The 20,065-nt window shown below is 46.0% G+C and overlaps 1 protein-coding gene across 1 annotated transcript in view; it reads left to right on the top strand.

Annotated features, from left to right (window-relative positions):
* Positions 1-19,628, top strand: part of LOC106608268 (zinc finger FYVE domain-containing protein 1) — a 28,245-nt gene extending 8,617 nt beyond the window's left edge. The window contains exons 4-12 of the mRNA XM_014206122.3: positions 1,589-1,803; positions 2,007-2,113; positions 8,071-8,179; positions 8,244-8,341; positions 9,300-9,417; positions 11,752-11,922; positions 12,226-12,406; positions 15,031-15,144; positions 16,129-19,628. Of these exons, the coding sequence (XP_014061597.1) occupies positions 1,589-1,803; positions 2,007-2,113; positions 8,071-8,179; positions 8,244-8,341; positions 9,300-9,417; positions 11,752-11,922; positions 12,226-12,406; positions 15,031-15,144; positions 16,129-16,364 (1,349 nt within the window). The 3' untranslated portion in view covers positions 16,365-19,628. The remainder of the gene's footprint in view (positions 1-1,588; positions 1,804-2,006; positions 2,114-8,070; positions 8,180-8,243; positions 8,342-9,299; positions 9,418-11,751; positions 11,923-12,225; positions 12,407-15,030; positions 15,145-16,128) is intronic.
* Positions 19,629-20,065: the final 437 nt, after the last annotated feature.

Genomic DNA, 20,065 nt, shown 5'->3' with positions numbered 1-20,065 from the left:
ATAAACAGCTGGGTTCAGGTTGGGGGACAGGGTCAGGGGTTGAGACAGATAAACAGCTGGGTTCAGGTTGGGGGACAGGGTCAGGGGTTGAGACAGATAAACAGCTGGGTTCAGGTTGGGGGACAGGGTCAGGGGCTGAGACAAACAGCTGGGTTCTGGTTGGGGGACAGGGTCAGGGGCTGAGACAGATAAACAGCTGGGTTCTGGTTGGGGGACAGGGTCAGGGGCTGAGACAGATAAACAGCTGGGTTCAGGTTGGGGGACAGGGTCAGGGGTTGAGACAGATAAACAGCTGGGTTCAGGTTGGGGGACAGGGTCAGGGGCTGAGACAGATAAACAGCTGGGTTCAGGTTGGGGGACAGGGTCAGGGGCTGAGACAGATAAACAGCTGGGTTCAGGTTGGGGGACAGGGTCAGGGGCTGAGACAGATAAACAGCTGGGTTCAGGTTGGGGGACAGGGTCAGGGGCTGAGACAGATAAACAACTGGGTTCAGGTTGGGGGACAGGGTCAGGGGCTGAGACAGATAAACAGCTGGGTTCAGGTTGGGGGACAGGGTCAGGGGCTGAGACAGATAAACAGCTGGGTTCAGGTTGGGGGACAGGGTCAGGGGTTGAGACAGATAAACAGCTGGGTTCAGGTTGGGGGACAGGGTCAGGGGCTGAGACAGATAAACAGCTGGGTTCTGGTTGGGGGACAGGGTCAGGGGTTGAGACAGATAAACAGCTGGGTTCAGGTTGGGGGACAGGGTCAGGGGCTGAGACAAACAGCTGGGTTCTGGTTGGGGGACAGGGTCAGGGGCTGAGACAGATAAACAGCTGGGTTCAGGTTGGGGGACAGGGTCAGGGGCTGAGACAGATAAACAGCTGGGTTCAGGTTGGGGGACAGGGTCAGGGGTTGAGACAGATTAACAGCTGGGTTCAGGTTGGGGGACAGGGTCAGGGGCTGAGACAGAGAGGTTGGGGGACAGGGTCAGGGGCTGAGACAGAGATAGAGGCCATAGCAGGATGTCCCTCAATTCAGTTTTCAGTTTAGAAAGTGCAAATAACTTGTCATAGCCTAGTCCATTCACCTCTACTTACAATCATCTCTTTCTAACATCAAGACTGTCTTCCCCTCTTTTCTCTTCCTCATCCACTGCTCTCTCTCTCTCTCTCTTCCCCTTTCTCCTCTACATCTCTCTCTCTCTTCCTCTCTCCTCTACATCTCTTTCCCTCTCCTCTACATCTCTCTCTCTTCCTCTCTCCTCTACATCTCTCTCTTCCTCTCTCTCCTCTACATGTCTCTCGCTCCCCCTCTCTCCTCTACATCTTTTTCCCTCTCCTCTACATCTCTCTCTTCCTCTCTCCTCTACATCTCTCTCTCTCTTCCTCTCTCTCCTCTACATCTCTTTCCCTCTCCTCTACATCTCTCTCTTCCTCTCTCCTCTACATCTCTCTCTCTTCCTCTCTCTCCTCTACATCTCTCTCTCTTCCTCTCTCTCCTCTACACCTATTTCTCTCTCCTCTACATCTCTCTCTCTCTCTCTTCCTCTCTCCTCTACACCTCTTTCCCTCTCCTCTACATGTCTCTCGCTCCCCCTCTCTCCAGACAACCCATCAGAGTCCGCAGAGCGTCTGCTCCAGGAGCGTTTCAGGAAGTTGGGTCTGTTTCCCGAGGCCTTCAGCTCCATCCAGTATCGTGGGACTCGAACCTACAACCCCCCGACAGATTTTAGTGGTCTGCTGCGGAGCCTGGAGCAACAGTTAGATAACAACACTACCCGCTCACCTCGTTCCGCAAGCGTCATATACAGAGCGCTGCAGGTGTGTGTGTGTGTGTGTGTGTGTGTGTGTGTGTGTGTGTGTGTGTGTGTGTGTGTGTGTGTGTGTGTGTGTGTGTGTGTGTGTGTGTGTGTGTGTGTGTGTGTGTGAGCAAATGAATGACATTGTCAACACCTGTTGCAAAGCTCTCCTCCCTCTCTATAATCTCCCCCTCTCTCTCTACTCTCTCTCTCTCTCCCTTCTAGGCCCTGAGTGAACGTTTCAGTGGGGATATCCCAGAAGAGCACCTGGCCAGTAACTCTTTCTTCCCTGATGAGTATTTCACCTGTTCTGGTATCTGTCCCAGCTGTGGGTTAGTACTTCACCTGTTCTGGTATCTGTCTCAGCTGTGGGTTAGTACTTCACCTGCTCTGGTATCTGTCCCAGCTGTGGGTTAGTACTTCACCTGTTCTGGTATCTGTCTCAGCTGTGGGTTAGTACTTCACCTGCTCTGGTATCTGTCTCAGCTGTGGGTTAGTACTTCACCTGTTCTGGTATCTGTCTCAGCTGTGGGTTAGTACTTCACCTGTTCTGGTATCTGTCTCAGCTGTGGGTTAGTACTTCACCTGTTCTGGTATCTGTCTCAGCTGTGGGTTAGTACTTCACCTGTTCTGGTATCTGTCTCAGCTGTGGGTTAGTACTTCACCTGCTCTGGTATCTGTCTCAGCTGTGGGTTAGTACTTCACCTGTTCTGGTATCTGTCTCAGCTGTGGGTTAGTACTTCACCTGCTCTGGTATCTGTCTCAGCTGTGGGTTAGTACTTCACCTGTTCTGGTATCTGTCTCAGCTGTGGGTTAGTACTTCACCTGTTCTGGTATCTGTCTCAGCTGTGGGTTAGTACTTCACCTGCTCTGGTATCTGTCTCAGCTGTGGGTTAGTACTTCACCTGCTCTGGTATCTGTCTCAGCTGTGGGTTAGTACTTCACCTGTTCTGGTATCTGTCTCAGCTGTGGGTTAGTACTTCACCTGCTCTGGTATCTGTCTCAGCTGTGGGTTAGTACTTCACCTGCTCTGGTATCTGTCTCAGCTGTGGGTTAGTACTTCACCTGTTCTGGTATCTGTCTCAGCTGTGGGTTAGTACTTCACCTGTTCTGGTATCTGTCTCAGCTGTGGGTTAGTACTTCACCTGTTCTGGTATCTGTCTCAGCTGTGGGTAGGTACTTCACCTGTTCTGGTATCTGTCTCAGCTGTGGGTTAGTACTTCACCTGCTCTGGTATCTGTCTCAGCTGTGGGTTAGTACTTCACCTGTTCTGGTATCTGTCTCAGCTGTGGGTTAGTACTTCACCTGTTCTGGTATCTGTCTCAGCTGTGGGTTAGTACTTCACCTGTTCTGGTATCTGTCTCAGCTGTGGGTTAGTACTTCACCTGCTCTGGTATCTGTCTCAGCTGTGGGTTAGTACTTCACCTGCTCTGGTATCTGTCTCAGCTGTGGGTTAGTACTTCACCTGCTCTGGTATCTGTCTCAGCTGTGGGTTAGTACTTCACCTGCTCTGGTATCTGTCTCAGCTGTGGGTTAGTACTTCACCTGCTCTGGTATCTGTCTCAGCTGTGGGTTAGTACTTCACCTGCTCTGGTATCTGTCTCAGCTGTGGGTAGGTACTTCACCTGTTCTGGTATCTGTCTCAGCTGTGGGTTAGTACTTCACCTGCTCTGGTATCTGTCTCAGCTGTGGGTTAGTACTTCACCTGCTCTGGTATCTGTCTCAGCTGTGGGTTAGTACTTCACCTGCTCTGGTATCTGTCTCAGCTGTGGGTTAGTACTTCACCTGCTCTGGTATCTGTCTCAGCTGTGGGTTAGTACTTCACCTGCTCTGGTATCTGTCTCAGCTGTGGGTTAGTACTTCACCTGCTCTGGTATCTGTCTCAGCTGTGGGTTAGTACTTCACCTGCTCTGGTATCTGTCCCAGCTGTGGGTTAGTACTTCACCTGCTTTGGTATCTGTCTCAGCTGTGGGTTAGTACTTCACCTGCTCTGCTATCTGTCTCAGCTGTGGGTTAGTACTTCACCTGCTCTGGTATCTGTCTCAGCTGTGGGTTAGTACTTCACCTGCTCTGGTATCTGTCTCAGCTGTGGATTAGTACTTCACCTGCTCTGGTATCTGTTGTGGTGACCATATTACCGCCACACCAGAGGTCACGACTCATGAAGGCAGTCAAATTCCACGTGACCGTTTAGTCATCGTAATTAGGCTTCTCCAAGCTCTGATGCTGCTGATGATCATTAGTAACTTACCAAACTTGCTAACTGCCTGGTACTCAGCACTCTATTGTCCCTCTAATCACTCTGACATCAATGCAAATGTATTTGAAAATCTAATCAAACACTTCATGAGAGCCCATGAGCTCATGTTGCGCAATTGCGTGAGAAAACAGAGTGATGGCCTCTATTAAAAAGAGGAGGATCCCATCAGCTTTTAATAGGCTAGGCCTACTATATTTATTTCTCAACTTCCCTAATAATAAGCACATTGTTTATCTTTACAACAGGAGTATAGCCTACCTGGCTGGCATGAAAATGAACCATGGGGAAGTGTCCTCCATTTGCTATTTAAGTGCATAGATGACATTATGGCCACACAAAGGGGATGCCGCCGGGAAATTCGAGGCATTATCAAGTGCTTGTCAACTTGTGAATGAGAGATTGATGAAGTGTGTACAGTCTGCACAAAAAACAATGCAGAGCTCATGCCTTTCAAGCAACTTTTTTCAAATCATCATTAGTCTCATCATGTAGCTTTGTAATGTATTAAAAATCAATAACATATAGCCCAACGTTTGTATCACAACTAAAGTTACATTAATAATTCTAAATTAAGCATATAGGAGGATCTATTTCGTTGTTAACCGCTCAACACAGAATAGCCGCGTGTGCTCACTCCCTCAAATCATTTGGAGAAAATATAATTTCCATTTTATTCAGCTTTGTTCAAATGTATTCTTCATACTATAAAATAATGCCACGGAATTCTAAGCAAATTGTGTCTGCTAAATGAGTGTAGCAGCCATATGGCATAGCCAGATCAGGACCTAACATAAGGACATCAAAGAGTATGCTATTCTGTTCTTCAGAAATTTTCTTCATTTCATGTTTCTTTAGACCTGTCTAAAATAAATAGTGGATTTTCTGTGACGGTGTGGACTATATTACATGGATTTATTAGACTTTTAAAAAATGTAAATGTTCCAAAGGTCTGCATCAGTGGCTTGTAGGCTATGTGTGGAAGCCAGGAGATGCTAAATGTGTTTATGTTAATTAACGGTCAATTACCGTGAGACCGGCAGTTATTTTTTACATTTATTTATTTATTACCCTTTTTTTCTCCCCAATTTCATGGTATCCAATTGGTAATAGTTACAGTCTTGTCTCATCGCTGCAACTCGAGTACGGACTCGGAAGAGGCAAAGGTCGAGAGCCATGCGTCCTCCGAAACACAACCCAACCAAGCCGCACTGCTTCTTGACACAATGCACATCCAACCCGGAAGCCAGTCGGGAGGAAACACCGTACACCTGGAGTCCGTGTCAGCATGCACTGCGCCCGGCCCGCCACAGGAGTCGCTAGTGCGAGATGAGACAAGGTTATCCCTGCCGGCCAAACCCTCCCTAACCCGGACTATGCTGGGCCAATTGTGCGTCGCCCCATGGGCCTCCCGGTCGCGGCCGGCTGCGACAGAGCCTGGGCTCGAACCCAGAATCTCCGAGACCGGCAGTTTCTGTTACCGTCTCAGCTGTGGTACCTCGCGCTATATTCTCTGTTTCCAGTTCTGCTTTGTATTACAGTCCAATTTTGACAATTTTTTTGTGTTTATAATTTACATGGTGAATTAGCCTTAGTTGTGTGATGGCTCAGTTTACACTGTTTTCTATTACAGTCCAATGTTTACTTGGTATTTTGTTATTTAATGATTAATGTGTATTACATTGGAGTTGCATAGTTATTACATATCGGTAGTAATTACCTGATAATTACACTAAAATAGCATCTCAAACAGGATAGAACAATAATAGTTTTCTACAGCCATAATGTTTCTCTGCCTTCCTTTCAGCTTTGGTACAGTAATAACAGTAATTAAACACTGTGTACTAACCCTTTTCCTGTCAGGTCTGGCTGTAAGAACAGCACATTAATAACATAGTAATTCAATCATCAGTCAATCAAATGTATTTATAAAGCTCTTTTTACATCAGCCGATGTCACAAAGTGCTGTACAGAAACCCAGGCTAAAACTCCAAACAGCAAGCAATGCAGGTGTAGAAGCACGGTGGCTAGGAAAAACTCCCTAGAAAGGCCAAAACCTAGGATGAAACCTAGAGAGGAACCAGGCTCTGAGGGGTGGCCAGTCCTCTTCTGGCTGTGCCGGGTGGAGATTATAACAGAACATGGCCAAGATGTTCAAACGTTCATAGATGACCAGCAGGGTCAGATAATAATCATCACAGTGGTTATAGAGGGTGCAACAGGTCAGCACCTCAGGAGTAAATGTCAGTTGGCTTTTCATAGCCGATAATTCAGAGTTAGAGACAGCAGGTGCGGTAGAGAGAGAGTCCAAAACAGAACAACCCGGACAGGAAGATCACGTCAGTGACTCAACCCACTCAAGTGACGCACCCCTCCTAGGGACGGCATGGAAGAGCACCAGTAAGCCAGTGACTCAGCCCCCGTAATAGGGTTAGAGGCAGAGAATCCCACTGGAGAGGGGAACTGGCCAGGCAGAGACAGCAAGGGCGGTTCGTCGCTCCAGTGCCTTTCCGTTCACCGTCACACCCCTGGGCCAGACTACACTCAATCATATGACCTACTGAAGAGATGAGTCTTCAATAAAGACTTAAAGGTCGAGATCGAGTCTGCGTCTCTCACATGGATAGGCAGACCATTCTATAAAAATGGAGCTCTGTAGGAGAAAGCCCTGTCTCCAGCTGTTTGCTTAGAAATTCTAGAGACAGTTAGGAGGCCTGCGTCTTGTGACCGTAGCGTACGTGTAGGTATGTACGGCAAGACCAAATCGGAAAGATAGCTAGGAGCAAGCCCATGTAATGCTTTGTAGGTTAGCAGTAAAACCTTGAAATCAGCTCTAGCCTTAACAGGAAGCCAGTGTAGAGAGGCTAGCACTGGAGTAGTATGATCAAATGTTTTGGTTCTAGTCAGGATTCTAGCAGCCGTATTTAGCACTAACTGAAGTTTATTTAGTGCTTTATCCGGGTAGCCGGAAAGTAGAGCATTGCAGTAGTCTAATCTAGAAATCATGGATGAATTTTTCTGCATCATTTTTGGACAGAAAGTTTCAGATTTTTGTAGTGTTACGAAGAAGGAAAAAAGCTGTCCTTGAAATATTCTTGATATGTTTGTCAAAAGAGAGCTCATGGTCCAGAGTAATGCCGAGGTCCTTCAGTTTTATTTGAGACGACTGTACAACCATCAAGATTAATTGTCAGATCCAACAGAAGATCTCTTTGTTTCTTGGGACCTAGAACAAACATCTCTGTTTTGTCCGAGTTTAAAAGTAAAACATTTGTCGCCATCCACTTATGTCTGAAACACAGGCTTCCAGGGAGGGCAATTTTGGGGCTTCACCATGTTTTATCGAAATGTACAGCTGTGTGTTGTCTGCATAGCAGTGAAAGTTAACATGATGTTTCCGAATTACATCACCAAAAGTTAAAATGTACAGTGAAAACAATAGTGGTCCTAAAACGGAACCTTGAAGAACACTGAAATGTACAGTTGATTTGTCAGAAGACAAACCATCCACAGAGACAAAATGATATCTTTCCGACAGATAAGATCTAAACTAGGCCAGAAGTTGTCCGTATAGACCAATTTGGATTTCCAATCTCTCCAAAAGAATGTGGTGATCGATGGTATCAAAAGCAGCGCTAAGGTCTAGGAGCACTTGGACAAATGCAGAGCCTCGGTCTGACGCCATTAAAGGTAACTTACTACCTTCATGAGTGCAGTCTCAGTGCTATGATGGGGTCTAAAACCAGACTGACGTATTTCGGATACATTGTTTGTCTTCAGGAAGGCAGTGTCTCACTTGATCCTAGGTCCTGGCAGTGTTGTGCTGACTCAGGACAACTGAGCTTTGGAGAAATATGCAGATTTAAAGAAGAGTCCGTAATTTGCTTTCTAATGATCATGATCTTTTCCTCAAAGAAGTTCATGAATTTATCACTGCTGAAGTGAAAGCCATCCTCTCTTGGGGAATGCTGCTTTTTAGTTACTTATTCTCCTCAATTTGTACTAACTGTGTACGAACCCTCTTCCTGTCAGGTCTGGCTGTAAGAACAGTATGAACCACCTGAAGGAGGAAGTGGACCACGAGGCTAAACACCGCTGTCGCTACTCTGCTCAGTACGACAACCGCATCTACACTTGTAAGGTAGGAATACACACACACACACTAGTTATTCCTCTGATCTGAACGTCTGTACTCTGATCCTCAGGCGTGCTATGAGGGAGGAAAGGAGGTGATTGTGGTTCCCAAGACGACAGCCTCCTCTGACTCTCCCTGGTTTGGTCTGGCCATCTATGCCTGGTCAGGGTGAGTACTGGCCTACTGGTTAATCAGAAAGTAGTGCACTACATAGGGAATAGGGACCCATAGCACTCTGGTCTGAAGTAGTGCACTACATAGGGAATAGGGTGCCATTTGGGATGCATGCCGGGTGTGGTCTTTCAGAATGAAGGAAGATATTTACTCTGTATCACTGTATGTAAGGCTGTGGAGAAAAGGAGAATAATGGTCCTTTAAGAGTGGTATGAGACCAACGGGTAGTTGCTTTTTCAACTCTATCTGCTGTCGCTGGCTGAACTGTAGTGTTGTTCGCTTGTACAGTACCAGTCAAAAGTTTGGACACACCTACTTATCCTTTGCAGCAGAGGTAACTCTGGGTCTTCCTTTCCTGTGGCAGTCCTCATGAGAGCCAGTATCATCATAGCACTTGATGGTTTTTTGCAACTGCACTTGAAGAAACTTTCACATTTCATGACATTTTCCAGATTGACTGACCTTCATGTCTTAAAGTAATGATGGACTGTCGTTTCTCTTTGCTTATTTGAGCTGTTCTTGTCATAATATGGACTTGGTATTTTACCAAATAGGGCTATCTTCTGTATACAACCCTACCTTGTCACAACACAACTAATTGTCTCAAATGCATTAAGAAGGAAAGACATTCCACAAATGTACTTTTAACAAGGCACACCTGTTAATTGAAATGCTTTCCAGGTGACTACCTGATGAAGCTGGTTGAGAGAATGCCAAGAGTGTGCAAAGCTGTCATCAAGGCAAAGCGTGGCTACCTTGAAGAATCTAAAATATATGTTGATTTGTTTAACACTTTTTTGGTTACTACATGATTCCATGTGTGTTATTTCATAGTTGTGATGTCTTCACTATTATTCTACAATGTAGAAAATAGTAAAAATAAATAAAAATGCTTGAATGAGTAGATGTGTCCAAACTTTTTAAACTAAAGTAGTGGTGTTGTTGTTTACAGGTATGTGATAGAGTGTCCCAACTGTGGGGTGATCTACAGAAGCAGGCAGTACTGGTACGGGAACCAGGACCCAGTGGACACAGTGGTCAGGACTGAAATAGAACACATCTGGCCTGGGGTAAGAACAAGAGGAGCTTGATCAAATCTCCTCATTCTTGCTCAATTTTGCATGCCTTCTCAAACAACTGTATATGTATTCACACATCAAGTCTTCTCTTGAGTTGGGGATGGAACAACTGTTGAACATCTGAGCTTTTGGTTGTTGACAGGGAAAGGGTGGAGTGTGTGTGTGTGTCCATCTGTGTTTGTCCCCCACATCTGTTGCTATGGGGTAATGATGTTAGGGACAATACAGGATGAATCACAATAATTGTTTGCCAAAATAATATTTTTACTTTGTAATGCCAATCCTGGTTGTATGTAACAATCCTTCGTATGAACTGCCAACATTATATTGCATATTATTCCTTAATTGTGGAAATTAATTAAGATATGTACGATTTTTTAATAATAATACAATACCAGTCAAAAGTTTGGACACACCTACTAATTCAAGTTTCTTTTTTAATGTTTACTATTTTCTACATTGTAGAATAATAGTGAAGACATCAAAAGTATGAAATAACACATATGGAATCATGTAGTAACCAAAAAAAGCATTAAACAAATGTTAAACAAATCAAAATATATTTTATATTTCAGATTCTTCAAAGTAGCCACCCTTTGCCTTGATGACAGCTTTGCACACTCTTGGCATTCTCTCAACCAGCTTCATGAGGAATGCTTTTCCAACAGTCTTGAAGGAGTTCCCACATATGCTGAGCACTTGTTGGCTGCTTTTCCTTCACTCTGCGGTCCAACTCATTCCAAATCTCAATTGGGTTGAGGTCGGGTGATTGTGGAGGCCAGGTCATCTGATGCAGCACTCCATCACTCTCCTTGGTCAATATTTTGACTGGTACTGTGTATATTTACAAACAAATATATGGGGGATTGAAAAGGGTGCAGACAATTACATTGATGGAGGCTACAATCTATCTGCAATATTAAGGCTGATCTACACCCCCTAAGAAATGCATTTTAAAAAGAACAAGAGATTGGAGGGGACCAGGACCCAGTGGTCAGGACTGACATACAGCACATCTAACCTGGGGTAAGAACAAGAGAGGAGGGGACCAGGACCCAGTGGTCAGGACTGACATACAGCACATCTAACCTGGGGTAAAGAACAAGAGAGGAGGGGACCAGGACCCAGTGGTCAGGACTGACATACAGCACATCTAACCTGGGGTAAAGAACAAGAGAGGAGGGGACCAGGACCCAGTGGTCAGGACTGACATACAGCACATCTAACCTGGGGTAAAGAACAAGAGAGGAGGGGACCAGGACCCAGTGGTCAGGACTGACATACAGCACATCTAACCTGGGGTAAAGAACAAGAGATTGGAGGGGACCAGGACCCAGTGGTCAGGACTGACATACAGCACATCTAACCTGGGGTAAGAACAAGAGAGGAGGGGACCAGGACCCAGTGGTCAGGACTGGCATACAGCACATCTAACCTGGGGTAAAGAACAAGAGATTGGAGGGGACCAGGACCCAGTGGTCAGGACTGACATACAGCACATCTAACCTGGGGTAAAGAACAAGAGAGGAGGGGACCAGGACCCAGTGGTCAGGACTGACATACAGCACATCTAACCTGGGGTAAAGAACAAGAGAGGAGGGGACCAGGACCCAGTGGTCAGGACTGACATACAGCACATCTAACCTGGGGTAAGAACAAGAGAGGAGGGGACCAGGACCCAGTGGTCAGGACTGACATACAGCACATCTAACCTGGGGTAAAGAACAAGAGAGGAGGGGACCAGGACCCAGTGGTCAGGACTGACATACAGCACATCTAACCTGGGGTAAAGAACAAGAGAGGAGGGGACCAGGACCCAGTGGTCAGGACTGACATACAGCACATCTAACCTGGGGTAAAGAACAAGAGAGGAGGGGACCAGGACCCAGTGGTCAGGACTGGCATACAGCAATTCTTATTTACAGTGTCGGCCTAGGAACAGTGGGTTAACTGACTTGTTCAGGGGCAGAACGACAGATTTTTACCTTGTCTGCTCGGGGATTCGATCTAGCAACCTTTCAGTTACTGGCCCAACGCTCTAACCACTAGGCTACCTGCCGCTCCAAAATGAAGCCTCTAGAATGTATAATCTAGAATGTACCGCAATGAGCTATACATACTGACTGACTTCTCTGTCACTCATACTACTGCCCTTCTCTCTCTCTCTCTCTCTCTCTCTCTCTCTCTCTCTCTCTCTCTCTCTCTCCCTTTCTCTCTCCCTTTCTCTCCCTCTGTGTCACTCCTTCCACTCTCTCCTCCCTTTCTTTCTCTCCTCTCTCTCTTTCCCCTCTCTCTCACTCCTTCCACTCTCTCTCCTCTCTCCAGTCGGATGGTTTTCTGAAAGACAACAACAATGCAGCTCAGAGACTGTTGGACAGTGTGAACTACATCTCCCAGAGTGTGTCAGAGCTCAGTGTGAAACCTGCCAAAGCTGTCACTTCCTGGCTCACTGACCAGATCGCCCCGGCCTACTGGAAACCCAACTCACTCATCCTGGTACGTGGTCCTCACAGCCATCTGGTCATACTGATATAGACACAGCATGGATCCAACATGGCTGACATATGCATTTTCAGAACCAACATCGAGATGCAGTGACTCACTGGCAATGAAGGTTATTTTAAGGGTTGTAATGCAGAGTTTTTTAAAGTATCTGTTTCTCTCTCTCTCTCTCTCTCATATATGTGTGTGTGTAAAGACTGTCCATTCCTCCTATGACTGTCCATTGCTCCTATGTGTGCTTGTGTTTTCAGCCTGTGATATTTTCTTTCAGCTGTGCTCTCTGTGTCTCTGTAACAGAAATGTTCTAAGTGCAGTGAGGTGTTCCAGGACAACGATACTAAGCATCACTGCCGTGCCTGTGGAGAGGGCTTCTGTGACGGCTGCTCCACCAAGAACCGTCCTGTTCCAGAGAGGGGCTGGGGGCTCGCCCCCGTACGGGTCTGTGATGCCTGCTTCCAGAACCGGGGAATCTCAGAAGGTAAGGACGGGCCTCCCGAGTGGCGCAGTGCTAGCTGTGCCACTAGAGATCCTGGTTTGAGTCCAGGCTCTGTCACATCCGGCCACGACCGGGAGACCAATGGGGCGGTGCACAATTGGCCCAGCGTTGTCCGGGTTAGGGGAGGGTTTGGCCGGCAGGGATGTTCTTGTCCCGTCGCACACTAGCGACTCCTGTGAAGGGCCGGGCACAGTGCATGCTGACACGGACTCCAGGTGTACGGTGTTTCCTCTGACACATTGGTGCGGCTGGCTTCTGAGTTAAGCGGGCATTGTGTCAAGAAGCAGTGCTGCGTGACTGGGTTGTGTTTCCAGGAGAACGCAGGGCTCTCGACCTTCACCTCTCCCGAGTCCGTACGGGAGTTGCAGCAATGGGACAAGACTGTAACTACCAATAGGGGAGGAAAAAGGGGTAAAACAAACTTTCAAAAAAGAAGGTAAGGAAATGTTTTTTCTTCAGTGATCCTATGATGTCCCAATAGGTCTTTAAAGAATACTCTTAGATAAAACTGTATGCCATGTGAATTTGGGCAGGGAATTGCCAGGGATCTCACAATACGATATTAACATGATACTTCCTGTAGGTGCTGATACTATACTGTGCATTCAGAAAGTATTCAGACCCCTTGGCTTTTTCCACATTCTGTTACCTTACAGCCTTATTCCAAAAAATTATTAAATACATGTTTTTCCTCATCAATCTACACACAACTCCATAATGACAAAGCGAAAACAGGTTTTGAGAAATGTTTGCTAATTTATGAAATAAAATAAAAAACAGAAATACCCTATTTACATAAGTATTCAGCCCCTTTGTTATGAGACTGGAAATTGGGCTCAGGTGCATCCTGTTTCCATTGATCATCCTTGAGATGTTTCTACAACTTGATTGGAGTCCACCTGTGGTAAATTCAATTGATTGGACATGATGTGGAAAGGCACACACCTGTCTATATAAGGTCCCACAGTTGACAGTTCATGTCAGAGCAAAAACCAAGCCATGAGGTCGAAGGAATTGTCCGTAGAGCTCCGAGACAGGATTGTGTCGAGGAACATTTCTGGGGAAGGGTACCAAAACATTTCTGCAGCATTGAAGGTCCCCAAGACCACAGTGGCCTCCATCATTCTAAAATAAAAGTTTGGAACCACCAAGACTCTTCCTAGAGCTGGCCGCCCGGCCAAACTGAGCAATCGGGGGAGAAGGGCCTTGGTCAGGGAGGCGACCAAGAACCCGATGGTCACTCTGATAGAACTCCAGAGTTCCTCTGTGGAGATGGGAGAACCTTCCAGAAGGAGAACCACCTCTGCAGCACTCCACCAATCAGGTCTTTATGATATGGAGGAAACCTGGCACCATCCCTATGGTGAAGCATGGTGGTGGCAGCATCATGCTGTGGGGATGTTTTTCAGCGGCAGGGACTGGGAGACTAGTCAGGATCGAGGGAAAGATGAATGGAGCAAAGTACAGAGAGATCCTTGATGAAAATTTGCTCCAGAGCACTCAGGACCTCAGACTGGGGCAAAGGTTCACCTTCTAACAGGACAATGACCCTAAGCACACAGCCAAGACAACGCAGGAGTGGCTTCGGGACAAGTCTCTGAATGTCCTTGAGTGGCTCAGCCAGAGCCCAGACATGAACCCGATCGAACATCTCTTGAGAGACCTGAAAATAGCTGTGCAGCGACGCTCCCCATCCAACATGACAGAGCTTGAGAGGATCTGCAGAGAAGAATGGGAGAAACTCCCCAAATACAGGTGTGCCAAGCTTGTAGCGTCATACCCAAGAAGACTAGAGGCTGTAATCACTGATAAAGGTGCTTCAACAAAGTACTGAGTAAAGGGTCTGAATACTTATGTGATATTTCAGTTTTTTATTTGTAATAAATGTGCAAAAATTTATATAAAACAGTTTTTGCTTTGTCATTATGGGGTATTGTGATGTCATTATGGGGTATTGTGATGTCATTATGGGGTATTGTGATGTCATTATTGGGTATTTTGTGTCTATTTAATCAATTTTAGAATATGGCTGTAACGTAACAAAATGTGAAAAAGTGAATGGGTTTGAATACATTCCGAATGCACTGTATGTATTGTGATTCCATACTGTGATTTTATTGTGATTCAATGTTCCAAACATATTGCTCACCATATGTCTGCTGCAGAGGGATGAGAGAGAGCCATGAGAAAACAAGTTTTGATCAGTCATGGAAATAAAAGTGCTGAAAACAAATTGGCTCGCTATTTAAAAAGAAGCTGGAAAAGAAGCTATGAAGGAAAAATACTGGAGTTTTGGTGCAGGTAGAGACAACTAGCGCAAAAATAATATTGCGATATTGTCAAAACGATATGATATATCGTCAAAAATAATATCCCAATATTTAACTGGAGTTTTCCCCCATTACTAACATGATCATCAAAATTAGGCGGAAAATCGTGTATCCAGATTAACAGACATAGAATATTTCCCCCTTTTACTGTTTATTTCTTACTCTTACTATCGGATTTACAGATCTTATAAATTAATATGTGAAACATAAATCTGTGGTTGTTTTCTTCTTTCTTTCTTCCGTGTGTGTGTGTGTGTGTGTGTGTGTGTGTGGTAGAGCTGCTGGATGCAGAGTTGGAGGAGGAGGAAGGAGGGACACTCAGTAGGAGAGTAGGAGAGGCTGTTCAGAATACACTGGGAGCTGTGGTCACTGCTACATACATCCCTCTGGGTGAGTACTGTAGCCTTCTGGCTGAGTGCTGTAGCCCTCTGGGTGATGTCTGTAGCCCTCTGGGTGAGTACTGTAGCCTTCTGGCTGAGTACTGTAGCCTTCTGGCTGAGTACTGTAGCCCTCTGGGTGAGTACTGTAGCCCTCTGGCTGAGTACTGTAGCCCTCTGGGTGAGTACTGTAGCCCTCTGGGCGAGTACTGTAGCCCTCTGGGTGAGTACTGTAGCACTCTGGGTGAGTACTGTAGCCCTCTGGGTGAGTACTGTAGCCCTCTGGCTGAGTACTGTAGCCCTCTGGGCGAGTACTGTAGCCCTCTGGGCGATGACTGTAGCACTCTGGGTGAGTACTGTAGCCCTCTGGGTGAGTACTGTAGCCCTCTGGGTGAGTACTGTAGCCCGCTGGGTGAGTACTGTAGTCTAGACTGCTCTGTGGTCACCGGTCTGGAGAGAGAGGAGATGTACAAACATCACATGTCCACATGTCTGAGCTTAACATTTTTAACGGCCTAATAGAGGCTTAAAGGTGCTACACGTTGTTTTTGCATATTTGCATTGTAATTTCAGAAAATGTCCATAATACCATGCCCTGACGAATTGAGGCTGTTCTACCTGTAGCACCTTTATAAAGGAAAGGTTCATCCATTTTCAATGTTATGTCGTTTTTGTGCATCTTTGAGCGACGTTCTTTCGATTCCCGGGTCATTTCATGTTTTCATGTCTATCTAGCTGTTTAAGCAGAAATACAGCCGCGATGATTACTTTTTCATCATGTGATATACATCATTCAATATAAACTGTGATGGACATAACCGTATGTCCTCGCAAAACTAATCTGTGTGTGTGTGTGTGTGTGTGTGTGGTGTGTGTGTGTGTGTGTGTGTGTGTGTGTGTGTGTGTGTGTGTGTGTGTGTGTGTGTGTGTGTGTGTGTGTGTGTGTGTGTGTGTGTGTGTTTGCGTGCCTGTGTACGCCCTCTCCCTCTCTCTCTAGGTCTGATGAAGGATGCAGCTCGTCCAGCCTACTGGGTTCCAGACCAGAACATCCGGTGCTGCTGTGAGTGTCAGAGAGACCTCTCCGCCCCGTGTCTCTCCATCCACCACTGCAGGGCCTGCGGCCAGGGCGTGTGTGACGACTGCTCCCCTGAACGCAGAGCGGTGCCCTCTAGGGGTTGGGACCACCCGGTGCGCGTCTGCAACACCTGCCACCAGAAACCAGGGGACCTCTAGCAGGAGACGGGGGAGCGAGAGAGAGGACACATTGGCATCCTATTTCCTATAGACCCTGGTCAAAAATAGTGTACTGTATATGAACTAGGGTGCCATTTGGGACACAGACAGATACAGTCCAGGGTTGTGTTCATTAGGTATGAAATGGAAGAAACGTTTTGCTACGGCGTGCCTTAATGAACACGGTCCAGGTTCTACCTAACAGCTGTGGAACTGGAGCGTTTGGAACTGGTGGAACACCCCTCTCTCTGTGGCTGCAGTGGTTCAGCCCAGTTTGGAAGGGAATTCTTCTTATTCATTGTGACGTCATCAGTAGTAAGGCTGGGACGTCACGTCAGATGTCCTGACTTTGTCCTTAGTTCTTCCATCCTGACAGGACACCTTTAATCTCTTTACTGCACTGTTTCACTTCACCCTGCCTGAATTCTCTCTCTCTCTCACACACACACACACACACACACACACACACACACACACACACACACACACACACACACACACACACACACACACACACACACACACACACACACACACAGACATAGAGATTTATATTAATGCACACAGAAGAAACCAGAAATCCTTGAATACCAGTCTATCCGAATGAATGACGCCGCAATAGTAGACCACCTGTACTCTACCTGACAACAGTACCTGATACCACCTGTACTCTACCTGATACCACCTGTACTCTACCTGACAACAGTACCTGATACCACCTGTACTCTACCTGACAACAGTACCTGATACCACCTGTACTCTACCTGACAACAGTACCTGATACCACCTGTACTCTACCTGACAACAGTACCTGATACCACCTGTACTCTACCTGACAACAGTACCTGATACCACCTGTACTCTACCTGACAACAGTACCTGATACCACCTGTACTCTACCTGATACCACCTGTACTCTACCTGACAACAGTACCTGATACCACCTGTACTCTACCTGACAACAGTACCTGATACCACCTGTACTCTACCTGACAACAGTACCTGATACCACCTGTACTCTACCTGACAACAGTACCTGATACCACCTGTACTCTACCTGACAACAGTACCTGATACCACCTGTACTCTACCTGACAACAGTACCTGATACCACCTGTACTCTACCTGACAACAGTACCTGATACCACCTGTACTCTACCTGACAACAGTACCTGATACCACCTGTACTCTACCTGACAACAGTACCTGATACCACCTGTACTCTACCTGACAACAGTACCTGATACCACCTGTACTCTACCTGACAACAGTACCTGATACCACCTGTACTCTACCTGACAACAGTACCTGATACCACCTGTACTCTACCTGACAACAGTACCTGATACCACCTGTACTCTACCTGACAACAGTACCTGATACCACCTGTACTCTACCTGACAACAGTACCTGATACCACCTGTACTCTACCTGACAACAGTACCTGATACCACCTGTACTCTACCTGACAACAGTACCTGATACCACCTGTACTCTACCTGACAACAGTACCTGATACCACCTGTACTCTACCTGACAACAGTACCTGATACCACCTGTACTCTACCTGACAACAGTACCTGATACCACCTGTACTCTACCTGACAACAGTACCTGATACCACCTGTACTTTACCTGACAACAGTACCTGATACCACCTGTACTCTACCTGACAACAGTACCTGATACCACCTGTACTCTACCTGACAACAGTACCTGATACCACCTGTACTGTACCTGATACCACCTGTACTCTACCTGACAACAGTACCTGATACCACCTGTACTCTACCTGACAACAGTACCTGATACCACCTGTACTCTACCTGACAACAGTACCTCATACCACCTGACCAAGAGGAACTAGGAGACAACAATTAAGCAATAAGGCCAGGGGGGGTGTGGTATATGGCCAATATACCACGGGTAAGGGCTGTTCTTAAGCACAACGCAATGCGGAGTGCCTGGATACAGCCCTTAGCCTTGGTATATTGGCAATATACCACAAACCCCCGAGGTGCCTAATTGCTATTATAAACTGGTTACCAACGTAATTAGAGCAGTAAAAACAAATGTTTTGTCATACCTGTGGTATATGGTCTGATATACCACGACTGTCAGCCAATCAGCATTCAGGGCTCGAACCACCCAGTTTATAATACCTGATACCACCTGGCTAAGAGGAACTAGGACAGAAGAGGAGGAGCATCGGTGAGGAAAGATGATCTGGAAAAAGGAAAAGATCACTGTGCTCTCGTCTTTTCGCTTTGGTCCTCATCCTTCAGCATCGCGCTTGTCATTTTGGTCCTCATCCTTCAGCGTCACGCTTGTCATTTTGATCCTCATCCTTCAGCGTCGTGCTTTTCATAGCTTATACTTTCTGTCCAACTTTGATCCTTGGCTTGAAGAAGAGGAATCACAACCCTTATGTAGCAGCATAGATGCATTCCATGTTTATGATGATTCGCTTAATTAACTACCGATTATAATGTTGGAAGCTGAGTGGTTTTATATGTGGGTTTAAACAGGCAGACAGCCCTCGTTGACTTGTTTTTATTTGACATATAGGGTAAGTTTTAATATAATGGGGAAAATAATTGATTTGTTTAGTATAAAATGGCCTCTTTTTTGTTTTTAATGGGTCCACACTACAATGCTACTATCATTGAGTGATGTCATCAGATTGACGTTAGAGGAGATTGCTGAAAAGGAACCATAGAATTAGATGATCAGAATTTGAACCATTTTAATTCTATGGTGGGAGCTGCTTTCACAGTGTGACTGGCCCACAGCACAGGATGTAGAATAACATGGAAGGATATGAACACACTTTGGGGCTGGAGCCTTAAACATATTATACATTCAATTCATAGTGTATAATATCACGTAATCGTTACACTATCATCTCAGGCTGTGTAGCAGCCAACCGTGCTCAATATGATTAGCTGCAATTATGTAGCCTGGTCGCAGATCTGTTTCTGCTGTCTTGCCTACTGGTATGGGCAACAACCGTAGGGGTTGACAAGACGGCACAAACAGATCTGGGACCCAGGCTAAGAAGTATGGGGTAGGAGCAGAATAACTGACTGGAATCAGCTTGTACATAAAATGGAACGTTGTAAAGTTCTAGAACAGAACAGTGATCATGATGATTCATCTCAGCTGATAAAAGAAACCAGGAGAGAATACTGACATCAGACTGAAGATAAATACTGTTATGTTTACTACACCATGAATGCATAGTAATAAACTTGACAACCTCAATGTGTGTGTGTGTGCATGTAAACTGTGTATATGCATGTGATTATAGAAATTGCAGATTTCTTGTGAGGTTTGTTGATCCCTTTAACCAGAATATTTTCTTATAATAATTCCAAAAGACACCCATTCAATCACATCGGATAAAATACATTGTTTTAATGTCCACAACTCAAAAAGTTTTTAGCTTCTAAACGTTTTACTACGGCGTGCCCTAATGAACACGGTCCAGGTTCTACCTAACAGCTGTGGAACTGGAGCGTTTGGAACTGGTGGAACACCCCTCTCTCTGTGGCTGCAGTGGTTCAGCCCAGTTTGGAAGGGAATTCTTCTTATTCATTGTGACGTCATCAGTAGTAAGGCTGGGACGTCAAGTCAGATGTCCTGACTTTGTCCTTAGTTCTTCCATCCTGACAGGACACCTTTAATCTCTTTACTGCACT

This window comes from Salmo salar, chromosome 06 (genome assembly GCF_965601325.2).
Source record: "Salmo salar chromosome 06, fSalSal1, whole genome shotgun sequence".
Taxonomy (NCBI): domain Eukaryota; kingdom Metazoa; phylum Chordata; class Actinopteri; order Salmoniformes; family Salmonidae; genus Salmo; species Salmo salar.
This window is presented reverse-complemented; position numbering and strand designations above follow the sequence as displayed.